The 19841-nt window shown below is 35.5% G+C and overlaps 1 protein-coding gene and 1 pseudogene across 6 annotated transcripts in view; one reads left to right on the forward strand and one right to left on the reverse strand.

Moving 5' to 3' along the window:
- The window catches only part of CNTLN (centlein), a 369272-nt gene that overhangs the window by 40459 nt on the left and 308972 nt on the right, over positions 1-19841 (reverse strand). For all 6 annotated transcript variants that reach the window (XM_055294179.2, XM_055294183.2, XM_063609088.1 and 3 more), the window contains 2 exons: positions 6514-6705; positions 1241-1338 (listed from right to left, as the gene is read on the reverse strand). In XM_055294179.2, the coding sequence (XP_055150154.1) occupies positions 1241-1338; positions 6514-6705 (290 nt within the window). The remainder of the gene's footprint in view (positions 1-1240; positions 1339-6513; positions 6706-19841) is intronic.
- On the forward strand, positions 16549-17945 carry LOC129490371 (sorting and assembly machinery component 50 homolog; annotated as a pseudogene).

A 19841-nucleotide genomic window follows, 5' to 3' on the forward strand; every position in this document is an offset into this window, starting at 1 on the left:
AACAAAAAATATAAGAAATGAGAAAAATTAATAACACATGAAAACTTAGAACTATTTCATTTAAATTACATTTTTACATTGCTGTGAAAAATCAAAGTGCTATATAAAGATAATCAAAAGCATAACAATGATAACAAAAAAATCTTATACTTCAATAAACAAATGTAAACTCTTGTAATGAAACTAAATTAGCCATAATATCTTCTAATTTAATATAATTTGAGATTCAATCCACACATCTGTTTAGCATAAGTTGATGAAATATTAAGTATAAAATGGTAGATGCTGTGAGAACCACTACTACTGCTGCTGCTGCTGCTACTACTAAAATAAGAATGACAATAGCTAACATGTATCGAAGGCTTACAATGTTCCAGTCACTGTTACAAGTGCTTTACATGTATTAACTCATTTATTCCTCATAAGAACCTAATTTAATATTATTAAATTTAGGCATAGGCCTAGTAGGTAGGGAAGCCAGGATTCAAAGAGTGTTAATCTAGAGTCCTGTTAAACAATAAGCAAGACTTACTCTTAATTAATAAATAAACTTCAAAATATTACCAGTTAAAAAATTAACCAAACTTTTTGTCTAATACTTTTATCTATTCATATCACTTCTAAGTGCTCTTCACTTATAATGAGGTCTACAGGTGTGTTTGTGAGATACATATATCTTAAATGTATCAGTGACAACTGGAATTCTATCTAAACATCTTACTATTTCTAAGCAATAGTGTAGCTTTGAAAGACACAGAAAGAAAATAATTTTGATTTAGTGAGATAGAGCATTTAAAATCTTTTTACTGATAAACACGAGTACAAATTTTCATAACCTCCAGTTATTTTAAACACAAACAAAACTTTCCTTTTTCTACCTTAGTTTTATAAGCTTAGGCATTAAATCCAATACAAATACTAATCATATATTTGGGGGGTCAAATAACTGCCATGTTGTAAAGTTTTTCATTTATAGTCTCGAAGCCATTAATTTGTATTCATTCAAAATTAAATGTTTAATAAGGGAAATTTAACTTCATCCTTATTCTAATTAAAAAATTAAATAGCTTGCCATTAATCATGCTATACATAGTATTCCTTAAACTTTCATCTTATGTAGGTTTAAATATGAACTAGGGAAGGAAATCATTAACATTAGCAGTTTCTTGGGGCACGTTCAATAGAGTTGGCTGCCACTAGGTGGCACCAAATACAATGGATAGAAATAAAAAGACCATACTTTTCATGCATTTCCTTTATGTGTTCTTCTTTTGCTAGGAGTTCAAATTTCAAAGACTTCACATTTGATGACTGTTTGGTGAGTTCATTAGTTGCATTCTAGATTAAAAATACAAATAAATTTAAATATACCTTTCAGCCTTGGTCTAAAGCAGCATAAAAATAAGTGCCATTCTAAAGAATACATCTACAATAATTATGGTAAACAATAATTAAAATGAATATTTTAATATTGTAAATGCTTTATTTTATATGCTGTAATAGAAATAATAATACTAAAACTTTTATATAACATGCCAAACTATAGAGGAATACAATCATTTAAGAATTGCAAAGAGTATGTATCCAAAATACATTTACAGGAAATATGAATTGTCCTGGTATAATGTAAATATGTGAATAATTAAGAATTTTAATGATTTAAGAAGATCACTTAAAACAAATACTGGATTTACTAACATCTTAGACGAAATATGGTCACAAATGCTTTGCTGCTCATCAAGCAGGGCAATCCATTTCCCAACCCACTGAATGTAGTCTGGCTTGTGACTTGCTTTGTCCAAAAGAATGGAGCAGAAATGAATTGTGTAAATTTCAGTTCCCAGGCCTTAAAGCTTTGTGGCTTCTCTCTTTCCCTTCTTGAAATTCTGCTCCAGGATCACCTTGCTACGAATACAGTTGATGTATCATGTCAAGTGTACCAATGTACTCCAGCTGACAGGTAGTAGACCAATTGTCCGATCCATGAGCGAGGCTATTTTGTATCTTCCAACTAGGGAAATCTTTGGTTTGAAAAAATCCAGGGATATGAGGTAGCCCAGGAGAGACCAGCAAAAGAACTTCCCAGTCAACCCACAAAATCTTAAAAAATAATAAACTGTTGTTTTAAGCCACGATGTTTTGGGATAGTTTGTTAGAGAATAATGATAACTGATAGAAAACCTCATGAATACTCAATCCTTCTTTACTTGAAGTTATTAATAATGCTACTTATTACATTATTTATAAATAATTATTAGTTTTTCAAAGCAAAACATATTTGTTCTTTGGTATTTGTTGTCAGTACAGCCTAGGAACCAGAGGTGGTAACTAGAGTGTTAGAACACCTTTCAATTTTGACTCTAGTTCCAACTAAATGTGTGATCTAAGACATCACTTAGTATTTTAATTTTTCCACACTCAAGATAGTGTTGACATACTCACATTAATCCATTTGCTAAGTTTTAAAAGTATTAAATGAATATAAATATAATAAAATAGCTTTTTAAATATTTGGAGTAGTTATTTAGCCAATAATTCTAAACTACAATAAATTTTTTCTATTAGAACTAGTCCTATGTTGGGATGTTTGACTCATGCTAAAAATAATTTGAATTTGAAAAGATTAAACTATTAATTACCCAAGGTAAACATAACTCATCAGACTGACTTTAAATATCTCATAGGTATAACATACAAATAAAACATTTGAAATAATTTTAATTTTTACATGAAACATTAATTTTTCTTAAAAACCCATAGCTACCTCAACATGGTAACTCTTTTGAATGTTATGTTTTGATCAAATGTGTGTGTAATGCAAACAAAATTTCTACCATATTTTGCATGTTTACAGTGGTGTATTGTGTCTTATTTCCAGCACTGCCTGAATAACATGTTCCACACTAGTCACACTAGTCAATTTATCAAATAATTGAAGCGTTTGCTTTAATCATTAATTTTCAATTCTTTCTCTGATGATTGTTCATTCAGTTAGAAATATGGACATCCATGATTATGCTAAGCTAATAGTGATATGTTATATAGTGATATTATATTATAAATATTATCACTATAAATTATATATGATATACTAATATGTATTATATTATCACTACACTATAATATAGTGATGGCTTTAGGGACTACTGTGATATAACTGTCTACTTATCCCTCCTCTAAACGGTCCCAGGCTGTGCTTTTCTAATTTTGTATTTACCTTAACATTTTCATATTGCCTTTTTTTCCTCTGTCAATCTGTTGGTTGTAATTTTTTGCTTCTGTGTCATTATTCCTGCCTAAAAACAATCATCCTACCCCTTAATATGCATACTTCTAGTGTGCTGCACTGAAGGTATTTTCTGCTGAGAAGTAAAATAAACTTAGAATTGTATTTAAAATAAAAGATACAGGCAGTAAATAAAGCCTGACAGTATCTTCAATGGAATGAATTAAGTAGATATTAAGATAACTGGTTGATTCTTTTCTGTTTTTAGACTTAAGGCTGTATTTTATGTGGCTGAAAATGCTGTTAACTCTGACTTGGAGAATTGAGAGAAAAGCAATTTATAATAAATAAAACAATGGCAGGTTGAGATACACTTTGGCCAAGATCTCTAAATCTAACAGCTATTTCATTTGATCCTCAAAAATTTTTATCAGATGGGTCGAAAGGTATCCCTGCTTTAGACCTCTAGAGAAGTTAAGTAATTTCCTTGACCAGGTTGACGAGAAGTTAATGGCCAAAAAGTGATCGAAACCCAGGTCCTTTGTGCCTTTTCCATTCCCTACTATACGATATCTATCTGTAACATGACTTAAAATCTGGTAATTTCCTTGTAATACATCCTTTGATGTATGATGTAAAACACATACATCAAAAATGTCACAATGGTAAAAAGTCATCCCTATTACAGCTTTCCTATACTAAGTTTATTGAATATTTTTTAAAAATTTGCATAGTATCATAATTAGGAGCATGGACTATGGAGCCAGATGGTTTGAGTTCTAATCTCGGCTCTATATACAGTACCTGTGTGATCTCGGACAAGTAACTTATTCTTTCTGTGTCTCAGTTTTCTCAACTGTAAATGAACCAGAGACATCAGAAAAGTATATATAAAATTACACGGAAAAGTCTAATATTAACTGGATAGTATAGAAAAGATGTATATAAACCTTTAGTATATTTGAATCTAGCCAATTTTCTCAATTAAGTCTAAAAACCTTAAGTAGAAAATAAGTTACTTATTAGAAAATCACTATATTAGCAGTTTGATATCTGTTATGTGCTAAATTCTATTTCCCCTAAACAAATTAGTATGTTGAAGTTCTCACCGAACCCTCAATACTTTAGAATGTGACTGTATTTGGAGATAAGGCCTTTAAACAGATAATTCAGGTAAAATGAGGTTATTAGGGTGCAACCTAATTCAGTCTGAGTGGTGTCTTTATAAAAAGGGAAATTAGGACACAGACACATAGAAGGAAGACCATGTAAAGACACAGGGAGAAGACAGCCATCTACAAACCAAGGAGAGAGGCCACAAAAGAAATGAAACCTGTTGACACCTTGATCTTAGACTTCCAGACTTCAGAACTGTGAGAATAATATACACGTTTGCTATTTAAGATAACCAGTCTGTGGTATTTTGTTATAGAATCTCTACAAACCAGCATCAAAACAAAAAGTTTTAGTAGTAGACAATATTATGTACTTAAAGGTACTTGGTCTTCTAGGAAATTTCTATATGAAAACATGAAACAAGACAAAAGTAAAAACGTATCCTTTTTGTCCCTATACAGTTTGGTCAGTGTCCCAAGACTCTGTGTTAGATTATGGACAATCACTTCAAAATAATTGCTCTAGTTCTCTTTCTGACTCGCACATTCCTCCAAAGCAAGAGGGATTTGTATGTGGGGTAAAAACTTATACCATGGAAAACCATAATGCAAAGAACTTACAGACACTCATATGGATCCATTATTACCAAAAATTATTAGATCATTTGTAGTAGGTAAAATAAGTAAAATATAAATCAACTAAAAACTGTTTATGTAAAAATCATAAATTATGATTTATGTATAAATCAACTTAAAACTATTTATGTCTTTCAGAAGTCAGATTAGACAATACTGGACCTAGCATTCTATTTAATCTTGGTGAAAAACAAAGTTATATCAGAATCATGAGGACTTAAATACATGAAGAATCACAGAAGTAAGAATTAAAGTCTATGGGATAGATAAGATCAAGGAATATCTCAATGATTTTATCTTCTCTATATGAAATCTTAACACTGAAATGTTCAGTTTACACATTTTATCCCACATTTTCAGAGACATATTTTAAGATTCATGCTCCAAAACTGCACAACACTTTTTCCTTCACATTTCTAATATTTTATAAGTTATTTAAGATTATAAAATGTTGTGACTGACCCAAGTTTTACACATAAAAATTGACTAAAGAAGACGGTATTCAAGAAGAATCCCAATGCTAGTTTGTATATTTGGTTACTATTAATAAAGCAAATTATTTCCAAGCAATAATAAACTCATTCATTTTAAATTTTATCCTATTTATCCTATGAGTAAATCTGCACTAAAAGATATATTATTGAAGGGTGCACATATAGTATTTGGGATTGAAAACAATGATGAGTCTATTTGACAATTCAACATAGTATTCCAATACCCTCCTAACAGGGATGATTATTCCATTTCTAATGTATTCTGTGCAATTACAATCAGGATTTTCTTTCTAGTGACTCACATAATAGCAGTGGTCCCATATATACTGTCCTTTTTAGCTTCTAGCTAGCAATCCCCACTGAAGAAAATAATTAAATATGTGAGGAATAAATGGGCTTAAGAAGCATGAAAAAGAACTTTCCAATTAAAACCCACTCATAAATCCTATTTCTTACAAGATAATTCTATTTAAACTAAGGACAGCCTTACTTTTAAGTTGCTGACAGTTTCGCTTGGTCTTAGATTCTTTTTTTTTTTTTTTCTCTCATTGCTTTTTCTCTACATACTTCCTACTGTTTTAAGTTGGTTGTTGGTTGGAGACAGAGAAGGAGGAGATAAGTGGGAGGGAGAAGAAGCAGAGAGCAAAAGTGGGTTGGTTTCGTTCTCAAGTTTAACTTGCTGCAAGTATGTAGAGAAAAGCAATTCTGCTTATGTTGATGCATTGCATGTCTGAAAGGATTCTGTTCAGCTGGAGAGAGGCATGGGGGCAGAAAGAAGTATTAGAGTAGCAGATATTGGCCAGTTTACATCAGCTCCTAAATTAGGATTTCATGATATCTTGTCTTTTTCAGAGAATGGTAGGATTCATTACCAGAGAAGAATCTACCAGGCTAAAAATTAATGATGAAGGCAATATTAATAATTTTTGGATTATCTATACCATAATTTACCTTTATGAGAATAAAGTAGTGTTCATATAAATATGTCTTGCAGGATTCAAGCATAATATATGTTTTCATGCTTAATAAACTTTATAATCACCTTCAGTTTACACTGCAATTGCTTCATTTCCAAATCCATGCTCCTTGAAGGACCAAGTGATGTAACTTGTATCCGTGGAAATGTTACTTGGGAATTTTCTTCTGTCAAACTTGTGATTTCAGATGAGGACTCCAATTTCTTTAGTAAATCTTCTTTTTCTTTCCGAAGCCCAGCCAAATCCAAATTTAGCTTCTTTTTTTAAAAAAAGAAAATAAATATAAATATATTTTTAAAGTAACTACATTTAATCTAACAATTAACAGCATAAAATTCTACAGCTAGGAAAATATAAAGAGAATTGAAATTAATTACAGTTATTATACAAACTTTACAAAAATCTTAACCTCTATTAGATTTTGCTTATAGTAGTAGGGCTTGCAAAGTTAAAACAAAGTGAGCCAGCTGCACTCAATATCTTTTGGTTGGCTGGTCCTGACTGATGATGCACTATTTCTTTACCTTCACACATACATGGGTGAGCCAGAGATTCACATATTTTATAACCTTGACTTCAGAGCTGAGGTAGTACTTAACTGGGAAAAGCCAAGCTGGAGCAGGACAAGATAACAGATGTTAGCTGTTTATTCCACTGGGTAGGTCTTACCATCCTATATAGCAGCCAAAATGCTTCTCATTTAGCAACATAAATGTTAAGTCCAATTAGCAGACGAGGCTTGTTAGAGATTTAGTTCAAATAAATAGCGTGCAAACAAACTCACTCAGTTTTATGCACTTTGATTGATCGTTGAAAAGTCCTGTTTCTAATATTGAGGTAGAAATGCACTAAACTCCTTACATTTTGAATTTTTAATAGCATAAACATTTTGCTAAATGACATAATGTAATGTTTTTATGAAGGAGTGTAAAAGAAACCCATCTTAACGTTAGCCTTTCTCATTCACCAATCTATAGTGAGCAGAATGTCACCAAACTATAATGGCATAACAACTCAGAGCTGCTTAAGAGAGTATTTGCATTAGTATTTTATTATTCCAAAGAAGCTTATAATGTGGTACCTTAACATAAGGTACAATTAGACAAAATGATACTGAATCTCTCAGAGGGGGAAAAAATCTTTCTTTGCTAAAATTCCAATTAGAAATAGAAAAAGATGTAGCTAAAGTGTACAGTAAGATAAACATGAAATATGTTACTTAAGTATTAACACTATATTTAAAACACAATTTCTAGAAACTATACCATAATTATATATGTATTTGTATATGTAAGTGCATATTATTAAATATGAATATTTCAGATCATGGATTCAAAACTAGAACTTGATATACTTGAGATTAAACTACGTTTTGGTAACATAAAAAGTATGCTGTGGTAAAAAAACTATTTGGCTATATTTTAGCTTTATAATCTAAAAGTATGGTTCTATAGATTTTTAGGAAATTGTTTATGAAATTTGTTCCATGAAATTTGTTCATGAGTTGCCCCAAAAGAACCTAATAATTAATATCTAAAATTAAACTCTTAATCTCCTTAAACCTGGAAATCTTCCTGGCTAATATTCAAGCTTGAATCCATCTCCCTCCCTATTTATTCATCCAATCAATTGTCAGGTTCTACAAATTACATAGTGTTTCTCATTTTCATTCCTTTCAGCCACTCTCTTAATGCAAACCCTCATTATCTCATTAAGACTTACAATAACCCTCTCTCTCCCCTCAACCTTTCCCTACCTTCATTCTACCTTTTATACAACTTTCTAAAACAACACTGACCAGTTATTCCCTTAATCAAAGCCCTTCATGGGTTCTTCATTCCAACAGAATAAAGCTCAAATGTTTGTGGATAACAAGGCTCTCTAAGATTAGGCTTTAAACTGTGTTGCAGTCAGGCATCACATGAAGCCACACCTGCCTGCCATTCCCCAAACCTGCCTGCCATCCCCAAACCTGCCTGCCACTCCCGAAACCTGCCTGCCACTCCCCAAACCTGCCTGCCACTCCCCAAACCTGCCTGCCACTCCCCAAACCTGCCTGCCATCCCCAAACCTGCCTGCCACTCCCCAAACCTGCCTGCCACTCCCCAAACCTGCCTGCCACTCCCCAAACCTGCCTGCCATCCCCAAACCTGCCTGCCATCCCCAAACCTGCCTGCCACTCCCCAAACCTGCCTGCCCCTCCCCAAACCTGCCTGCCACTCCCCAAACCTGCCTGCCATCCCCAAACCTGCCTGCCACTCCCCAAACCTGCCTGCCACTCCCCAAACCTGCCTGCCACTCCCCAAACCTGCCTGCCACTCCCCAAACCTGCCTGCCATCCCCAAACCTGCCTGCCACTCCCCAAACCTGCCTGCCACTCCCCAAACCTGCCTGCCACTCCCCAAACCTGCCTGCCACTCCCCAAACCTGCCTGCCATCCCCAAACCTGCCTGCCATCCCCAAACCTGCCTGCCATCCCCAAACCTGCCTGCCATTCCCCAAACCTGCCTGCCATTCCTCAAACCTGCCTGCCATTCCCCAAACCTGCCTGCCACTCCCCAAACCTGCCTGCCATCCCCAAACCTGCCTGCCATTCCCCAAACCTGCCTGCCATTCCCCAAACCTGCCTGCCACTCCCCAAACCTGCCTGCCATCCCCAAACCTGCCTGCCACTCCCCAAACCTGCCTGCCACTCCCCAAACCTGCCTGCCACTCCCCAAACCTGCCTGCCACTCCCCAAACCTGCCTGCCACTCCCCAAACCTGCCTGCCACTCCCAAACCTGCCTGCCACTCCCCAAACCTGCCTGCCACTCCCCAAACCTGCCTGCCACTCCCCAAACCTGCCTGCCATTCCCAAACCTGCCTGCCACTCCCCAAACCTGCCTGCCATTCCCAAACCTGCCTGCCACTCCCCAAACCTGCCTGCCACTCCCCAAACCTGCCTGCCACTCCCCAAACCTGCCTGCCATCCCCAAACCTGCCTGCCACTCCCCAAACCTGCCTGCCACTCCCCAAACCTGCCTGCCACTCCCCAAACCTGCCTGCCACTCCCCAAACCTGCCTGCCACTCCCCAAACCTGCCTGCCACTCCCCAAACCTGCCTGCCACTCCCCAAACCTGCCTGCCACTCCCCAAACCTGCCTGCCACTCCCCAAACCTGCCTGCCACTCCCCAAACCTGCCTGCCACTCCCCAAACCTGCCTGCCACTCCCCAAACCTGCCTGCCATTTTTACATGGATGACTCTGCACGTGGTGTTTCTTTCTGCTGAAATCTGTCTCATCTTTAAAGGGCAGCTCAGTATTCCTCCTTCATGAAGGCTTCTTTGTTCTTTTCTTCTTACTGGAATACTTAGGTGGCTTCTCTCATTTGTTATACTTGTGTGCCACCAGATTTCTGTCTAATCTTTCTACCTGGCAGATCCTGACAGTATAAATGTACCTCCACTGAGGAAAGACCAAGTCAATAAATATATTCTTCTAAAAGACATGCATATGTAACTTTCAACTTCAACTTAACAATATAAAAATGTATTAAATGAAGAAATACTGAAATTATGCAGGCAGTAAACTAAATGACTTGTACCTTATTAAAATATAATGCTTGATTAAACAATATTTAAAATCTACAATCTTGAAAACATATTTCCAGGGTTAGTTATATATGCATAGAAATGCTATGCAGCATCTGTTGAAACAGAGGAAATATGCAAATCACACATTCCATCAGTTTGGAAACCTTTGGTTCTCCTTAGCATTGTGGACAAATAACTGGAGCTCTATTACTAACTTCTCTCAGTTTAAAAATTCTACTTCTTACATGAGAAAGCTATAGATGAGAAAAAAATGTATAAATAACTTTCTTTTGCTTACAAGTGCTCTAGGCTGTGAGACAACTTTTGCGGGTGACCTTGTTAGAAAGAGACTGTGCTATAAAATCTACCAACAAATTAAGATTACTCTTAAAATTGTGATTTTTCTTGTTTATTAGCAGCACGATTCCTATTTCTCTACTGTTACCTTTCCATCTTCAAGCAAATATTTATAAGCATTTAAGTCACGTTATGTTAAGAACAAGTGAAAACAAAACACACATGGAAGAGTCATAATTTCTAGATTCGAATTCTCTGGGTCTACTGCTTACCAGCTGAGTGAGCTTGCACAAACACATGGCTTTGTTTCCTCGTTTAAAAAGAGATGGTGCTTGTCTACCTAACAAAGGTGATCTTGAGGACAGAATCTCAAAATGTCTGTGATTGCACGTAGTAGATGTTCAACGTGCAGCATTATTGTCAGCATTGTTATCTTGCAGTAAAGGCTACTATATAGTGTCTGAGAAGTGTGTTAAAGGCTGAGGAGCTAGATTAATAAAACTTTAACATGTATATACATAATAACCTGGTAATTTCTCTCATGAAAGAAACTTTAGTTTGTCTTAAGTCATAATTACTTGTTTGACTAGAATCAATCTAGGATCCCTTCTACACTACTACACAGGTATTGAAGGCAGATATGCTCCTCTGACTCTATATCTGCATCAGTGCAATCTGTCCACAGTCTCCTAAACATCTATTTCAATTTAAAAGTTGACTTCAATAAGAATAAGTACTGAGATTTGTATTGATTTACGTGTAGTCAATTATTTCTAACCAAAGGTTATAAAATAGAACTTAACACTATAAAATTTTTAAACTAGACACTATCTATTAATAATTTATTTAAATTTAACATTGAGGAAGCATAAATCCCTGAAAAGGAAAGAACTCTCTAAGCGACTGTAAGAAGAAATAAGAATGTACTGAAAAACTTACTCTTCAGTATACTATCCTGTGGTAGACACAATTCTCAGATGACTCATGCTCTGGCACAATACCCTCCCCTTGTATGGGACCCAGAAATATGATATGCTATCATTTCCATGATTACATTATGTTATATGCAAAGAGGATTCTGTAGATGTAATTAGGGTCAGGGTCCCTAATCAAGTTTCTGAGAGCTAATCAAAAGCGAGCTTTTCTTGGCTGGTCCTGACCTAATCAGATGAGCCCTTTCAAAGAAGGCCAGAGGCATTCCCTGAGGTCAGGGAGATTCCCCCGCTGGCTTTAAAGAAGTAAATTGCCATGTTATGAGAGGAGCTACAAGTCAAGACCTAAGGGAGGCCTCAATGAGTTGAGAATGATCCTTGGCTCTCAGACAGCAAGGCACAGACCTCAGTCCTATACCCACAAGTAACTGAATTTTTCAAAAAAGGCAGCCTGGCTGACACACTGATTGCAACCTTGCCACATTCTGAACAGAGCACCTCACTAGGCTGTAACAGACTCCTGACCCAATGACACTGTGAGGTAACGAATGCATATATTGTTTCTCAGCTGCTAAACTTGTGGTAATTTGTTTTGTAGCATAGAAAATTAATATGGGTCCTGATATTTTTTTAATCAGCACCTTTCTAGAACTTATTCTTGTTCTCTTGCTGCCACTCTGTCCCATCTCAAGAAAGTATCCTAAACCCCACAGTGTGTAGAGTTGATATAATATTCTCACTCTGGATTAATTTTGTTTTCTTTATCCATAATTTTGTATTCATTTTTTCAATTGCTTTACAAATTGTCCCATTTTCTTTTCAGATGAGGTCTTGCTCTATTGCCCAGGCTAGAGTGCAGTGGCTCAATCATACCCCACTACAGCCTCAAATTCTTGGGCTCAAGGGATCCTCCTGCCTCAGCCTACCGAGTAGCAGGGACTACAGGTATGCACCATCATACCCAGCTAATTTTTAAATTCTTTTGTAGATATGGGATCTTGCTGTGTTGCCCAGCCTGGTCTTGAACTCCTGGCCTCAAGCAATCCTCCCACCTCGGCCTCCCAAAATGCTTGGATTATAGTCATGAGACACTGTGCCTGACCCCCATTTTCTTTTTAATTTTTTTTTTTCTTTTTCAGTTTATTTGTATGCTCCATTTTCTACGCTAGAAATATAAATTGCCTCTACCAGATCTGCATTTTGTAGTTTAGTTGACAAGCAAAAAGCCTCTGGCCAGAAGCTTTTGTTTGCTGCTCTCAACTGTAACTGCAGAATCCCATGAATAGGGTAAATTAGTCTCCCCTGGCCTATTTTCCCTTGTTTTCTTATACGGGACTTCATTCACAAACTGCTTTTATTCGTGGCCCCAACTTGACATTTGCTGGGAGATTTAGATATGGCGTACCTAGATTCAGAACCTGATTCAATATCTATCATTTATTCTTTTTACACACACTATGTAGTTGGCACTATAGTAGTTCTCTGTTTTCAGTAAGAAAAAAGTTATAAATAATCCTTGCCTTTAGGTAGCTACTGGTCTATAATCCAGAAATATGTAACAATAAACTATAGTAAGTGCTATGAAGAAACAAAACAGGAAGCTGAGGCAACTGCTGCTATCTTCAATTCCTGTCTGGTAAATGCTGGCTAGAGCTTGTTTCCCTCCCCGTATTCCCCTGGTTTGTTCTGTAAAACGTGATCTAGAAGCTAAGTACAGCATTGAATGTCCTAGCTTAGATCTATGACCACTCTGCTTTCCAACTTTTACTCAAGAGAAGGTTGTTGCCAAATCACTGGTCAGTAAACTGGGAGCAGTCTGAGGACATCAGGCATCCCTTCTCCAACAGGGAGACCTGGTAAACATTTTAATGTTCAGGAATGAACTACCAGAACAAATAAAACAAGGCCCTTGGAAAATATTCTTTAGGCCCAATAATGAGAAATAAAGGGCTTAGAAAAAAAGCTGAGAAAATCATTTCCCTAATTACTCCCAAAACAATATATTTTTAGATACTCTCTGATCTTGATGTCTCTAAAGAATAAAATATTCAATATCTGCCTATTCAACGGACATGTTGCTAGTCGTAGCACACGTAAAGAAAATGCTGTTGGGTATCCAACTAGTTTAGAAGCAGTGCTCCAAGGGAAATGAATGGGATCGGGTATAGCTCTTCACTTCTAAAATGAAAGTGATTCTGACCTACAGTTTTTTTCTGGACAATATCCATCCTACAGCATTCAAAGACACAGTTCAGTCTTTCCCATTTGTTTTTTACCACTGGATTAAAAATTTAAAGTAATGAACCATTTAAAAAATTTGGAAATATTCCTAGTGGGGATAGTGGAGTCTGAAACATAAAGACACAAAATTCTAGAAAATCCAGCCAAACATGAGGTGGAATGCCAGAGACACTGGATCAGGGTTTCTTGGAGGCCCATGCAGGAAACAGCTGGTGGCCAAAGAACACTTTGCAGTCCATGCTGGAGCAACGGTGAGACGCTCAATATTGAAAAAGGCCAATCAGTAACCAGAGTAAAAAGTGAGGCTCGGTTCCCATCTATAACAATAATGTACTCTCCAAGTTTTCTTTCTCCTTTTGAAAGACAAAGGGCTTGACAATCCAAGTAGAAAAAAGCAATCATTAAACGAGAACGATCTGTTTCCAATAACTTCTCCAAAATCTCTCATCTTAAATTCTGCTTAGGACTGACTTAAGACTATTTCATGTTGAATACAGAAATAAGTTCATTTACATTCTCATAATCTGATTATTCTGATTCATAATTAAGTAGAGGCAGCAATTTTAAAATCTTATTATTGTGTTTCTAAAAAATTACAACATAAATTCTGTTACCAGAATGTAAATAAATGAGACTGGAGAGAAAATTCTAATTGAACAGGATATATGTAAATTCTACAGGCAAGAACTCCCTAGAAAGTCACCATAATCTTAATGATATTCTCCCTCCTATGAATAGAATCAATGTTCTTTTATTGAGAATATTATACTTTTAAAGGGGATAAAACTGAAAGAAATAAAATTCTGTATGTTGTCCAGGTATAGGACTAAATTCACAGTCAATTAAAATGTATGAGTTTTCAAGACAATGCCATCATTTTCTATGTCACTAACAAATATTTTCCATACAAAACTTATTTAAAAAGGTAAATAGTTCAGATTAATAACTTCCAAGTTTAGTAATCTAAAAGTAAGACTTTTAAATTTAAAACATTAATTTTCTTTTGTTATGATACTTGAGATCACCAAGAGAAAGAATTAAAAATTAAAAACCAATAACCAAAAAAAAATCTTAGACAGAGATGTAATTATTTATGTAACAAAATTTCTTCTGAAAAATCCACTGAGTTACTGCATCACTCATTTATATACTATTTTCTGACAACTGCAGTTATGAAAGGGCTACACTATGTTTCACAAAATGTCAAGCAAATGAAGGTAATATAGAGGACTTTTCACCAATGCTTTTGCTAGTAGTTAGACTTCAGTAGCCTTTAGAGACCATTAAGTACCTTTTGGCTAATTGGCCAATGGTAGATTAATCCTCTTTTTATTCCAGCAACACTATTTTAACACCCTTACACTCTGTCAGTGCAGAGTCTGAATGACAAAATAATATTGTGCATGAATAATAAGCAGAAAAGTTAAATTAACATTTCATGTTTCACATGCCATACATAGGTGTCAGAAGAACTTTCTTTTTTAAGTCACTGACATTCAACTTTTTTAAACAATCTCATGTTGACATCTTATTGAGGTGGATCTTCCTAATTACTGCTAATTGCCTATCAAGAAAAAAAAACTCTTTTCATGAAGTGTAGTTGTCTGCTACAGATGAACCCAGCTCCAGTGTGCACATTAAAGACAAAGCATGACACTTAAGGTGCTACTTTGTTATAAGGTCATACTAAATATGGTTTGCAATTAACAAAGCAGTTTTTTTATGGGTCTGAAAATGCCAATCTGTCTTGATGTGTTCCAATTAGGTTCTATCAGAGAAATATGGGTATCTGCATAAGGATAAGAGATACGCTACTCTCAATAACATTTACAAGGAGTTAAATTAATTCAATGCCCTTATACTTTGTAACACAAGTTCTAGCTAATGTCCAATTAAATAATTATTTTGTAACTATGTTTAAATATTTCTCAAAATGAAAATCAACACTATTATTTCAAGTGTCAAATTATTCAAAACAGTTTACTAATACTTTTAATTCTGAAAGGCCAAAAATACTCAAAACATTTAACAAGTACTTTTAATTTATATGAATAGTTTTAACATTATATGCCTTTATAGCAAATTTTAACCTATGTGATATTAGCAAGGTAGTTGCTTTCAAAATAATCTGAATAACTAAACGAATGCATTTTAATTGGATTTGTTGAACCACATCACTTAAACTTCTGTTCCCACAAGTATGGGGAAAATAATGGATAGTAAAAACACGTTATATGTGAAATTTAGAAAGCTAACTAATATATTTGGCTTTCAAGTATTCATGGGAAAAATAAATATTTGTCTATTCACAGAAAAAAGAGTTTGACTGTTGGTTTGTTGTTATTTCAAACCTTCCGTTTAAGTTACGAGAAGAAAAGCTCTCTTGAAAACTAAATACCAGGTACTAAATACTGGGACAGATAATGGAAACCAAAAGTGTATCCAGAATAATTCATCACCCTCACTACCAACATAATTTCTCAATGTTTATATGGTAATATTATGAGTTCAGTCGTAGCCCTCCTAAACACGAGACTTACATATGACATGCATACTAATGACTATGAGGTTGCAATGCATACCCATTCTGACTCCTTTCCTCAACAGGAAAGAAAGAAGATGGTAGTGCTATTTGATGTCCTAAAGGAGAAACTGTGCAATGTCTTTCTGATCTCCTCTTTTTTACTCTCCTTCTCCGGCTTAAATTCAGTTAATTCAACATAGAAATAGCTGTTCCTCACATGTCCTATTTACTATTTACCACTTTAATTATATTCTTCCTTCACCTTCTTTGTCAATATTTTTTTGTTACTGGAGTTGAGTGGCGGCAAGAAGAAAAGAATCCACCCCAATTTAAGATGATTTAAGTGAATGTCCGCTCAAAGAACCAAGAAAAAAAATAAACATGCCAGATCAACAAAAATAATACTTGATGTTTCAGGGTGATGTTAACAGCATTATCTGTATCTAAGTAAAGAATGGCAGCCTCCTGCCCTGATAACCAAGGCTTGGTCAGGCCTGGGGAGCTCTCTGAGGTGGCAGCAGGAGAAGGAAGCATGAGGACATTGTACACCCAGAGTTTGGAGCCTCTTCCACCAAAAGGATCTGGCTTTGGAGCATCAGAAAATGAAACTGAATTTGCTGAAGGTGAAAATGAAGCTAAACAGTAAATTCTTAAAAACAAAGATTTGGCTGTTCAACATGCCCATTTCGATGGGCTTGGATGGACTAAATAAAGATAATATCACCATTTGTAAAACTGGAGTTTTTTTAAGGCTAAAAACCTCATTGAAGTAATGTGGAACTCTCATGAAGCCCGTGAAAAATTTCTTCATCCAGGAATTTTTTAGACAAGTGGATATTTTGAGTGATACATATCAAGGTGACAATGCATTTCCAAATGGGTTAGATGTTACCTTTGAAGTAACTGAATTAAGGAAATTAATGGGCAGTTAAAACACCATGGTTGGAAACAATGAAGGGAGTATGGTACTTGGCCTCAAACTCCCTAATCTTCTAGGTTATGCAGAAAAGGTGACTTTTCATTTTTCCCATGGAACAAAAGAAATTTCCCATGGCCTTTCCTCAAACCATGGCCCAGAAACTTCAAAAGGAATTTACCTGTAAACTTACATAAAGTTACTGAACAGTTCCCTTGGAGTTCACTTCCGGAGATGAACAGAAGATGATCAGCCAAGTACAGTCTTCCCATATGAAAGACCAGCCACACCATCAATTGGAAAGGCATGTGGCGAGACCTGGGCTGCCACTTCAGGACAGCATCATTTGCTGTTTGAAAGTAAGGCAGACATTCACTTATATCATCTCTTTCACATGCCATGGTCATCGATTTTCAGAATTCTTCCATCTTACCAAGAAAATGTGTTTTGCTGAAAGTTAACCAGGAACTGACAGGCTACACGACAAGGGATAAAAGCTTCACAAAGATTTTGAACTTCAGTTGAATAAACCACTCATATTTGATTCAGTTTTTTCAGCATTTCTCTGAGGTGGGATGTTGGCACCCATGGTGATAAACTGTGAGTCCTGCTGATAGTTTCACCTTGGGGGACCAACAAGTGTCCAAGGATTCAGCATGCACAGCACCGGAGCAGAGTGCAGGCGACCACCTAGGTGCAGAAGCACGCTGGGCCAGCGGCCTGCATCTGTATACCCCAACACGTTTAAAGCCAAGCCAGGGCAGTTTGGGAGAACTTTTCCAAACACTTTTTTCTCAACACAGGAAACCTCTGCAACCTCAACTATGGGGAGGGCCCCAAAGCGTATTCGTGAGCTGGCTGAATGCATCTGCCAGTTTTATGGCACCAGGATTGTCTTTAGGCTTGGCAACATGGCTCTGTTGGAACTTAACTACTACTTTCCTATGGGAGTGCAGACAGGCAACAGGATATGTGATAGCATCTAGTTTTGAGCTGGGATAAGGTTCCTGTAGCTGACACCGCGGCGGGAGAAGCTCTGGGACCCTGATGGCAGTGAGTTGCCCACCATGCAATTTCTCTCAGAGTAAATGCGGATGACAGATTCTTTGCAGTCTATGTGAAATACCCCGTTCGTAAATTTTAAAGACATACACACGAAAAGAGGCCATAACTTTTCAAGTACAATTATCATGACTGAGTTATCAGAAACAGACTATCAAATATCTGCGGAAATCTCATGAAGACTGCTGATTCACTTCTGATTAAACTTGGTTTTCCTAAAAATCAGATTTCAGTACTTTTATTTGATTGTTTTCTTGTCCTTGTGGTGTGCTATTACAATAGTATTACTTCTTATTTTATGGTATTTTATTGTTCAAAAAGGCCTTTGTAGACTAGCCAGAGGAAATGAATATCCATGTATAGTATTAAATTGCTCATAATACTTAATTCCTACATAAGCTTCAAAAGAGAGGCATCAGTATTCCTTAGAATAATTTTTGACTTCTAAAAATTTATAATAGACCATGATATATTTCTGAAATTTAAATTTTATAAGATAAAGAATTTCTCAGTAAGCCTCTGAAAAGCATGAATATAAACATTAAATTACATTTGAATCAGTTCTTAGGAAAACTACATTATCACATTAATCTAAATTAAATATTACCAACTTTGGGGGTTATGGAGTCAAAGGCTAAAGATCATCATTTGCAGCTCCAAATTCATATATTCAAGCTAGCGAAAGATATATGTTTCTTAAATATATCCTAAATATGAATAACATCTTAATACTTAAAAACTGAAATATTTTCATGATAGGGTCAGTAGTTAACTGTATGTCTCTCGTTGGTTGTACCGTATCTAAGCCTTGCAAATAAAGTGTTTGGATGAAAGCCAGTCAGGGAATTTCAAAACCCTACAACTCATTACAAATTTAACAGCAGCAGTACTAAGTATTCATATGATGTTGATCATTTATAAATATAACCTACAAAAATTCTCAAGAGAAGCAATAATGTTTTTTTCTATTCCCTGTATAAATTTCATAAGATTCAAGAGAGTGAAAAATGGACATTTTTAGAAAGGACTTTTAAAAATCTTTGGATTTAATAAAATAAAAAGTTACTGATAACATTTAAAATGGGATTTTAAAAAACTAAGGACTAACATATGTAAAAATTACCAAAAAAAGTCTTTCATAGCATAGAGTAGAAATTTCTTTTATATAGAAAAAAGAGATTTGCAAAGTTTTGACCTATACTATATTATTCAAGGCATTTCTCATAGATTTCACTGAAAAGCTATTTTTTCCAACACACAAAATCCCACATCAGAACTTCCACCATCATCCTTCCCTTCATTTTCTATTCAGAATTGTTTTCTGTTTATCATATTCTTTCAAGTAAAAAGGCTTGACCTAACAAAGTAGGTCACTCAATAAATAAAGTCAAATAAATAACCTGACTCTCAGGCAGTTATGCCACATCAAGGACAATGATTCATGTAGATCTTTAGTAAGAGGGTAAGTCTGGGTGTTCTTTCATTTTTATTAATTGAGCCAGTTGATCTGATTTTCTTCTAAATCAGTAGTTCTCAAATAGTACATACTATCCGGATGTGTATTTTGGAAATTTGTTGAGGCACTTTTGAGTGCCACAATGATTGGCAACTGAAGTGGGTGACAGCAAAGAATACATAAGTACTGCAATGTATAAATCAGTCCTGCCCAATAGAAACTACTCTGTATCCTGCATGACTCTGAAATTCCTGTCAATTATTCATGTAAGTGACAATTAACATATAATGAAATAAACCTAAATCCTAACTCAAAATGACATACAAAGTATTTGTATTCCTGCAGCTCAGCAAATTTAACTATCTTGTAAATTAGAGGAAGACTAGAAGAT

The sequence above is a fragment of the Symphalangus syndactylus genome, chromosome 9, assembly GCF_028878055.3.
Source record: "Symphalangus syndactylus isolate Jambi chromosome 9, NHGRI_mSymSyn1-v2.1_pri, whole genome shotgun sequence".
NCBI lineage: Eukaryota > Metazoa > Chordata > Mammalia > Primates > Hylobatidae > Symphalangus > Symphalangus syndactylus.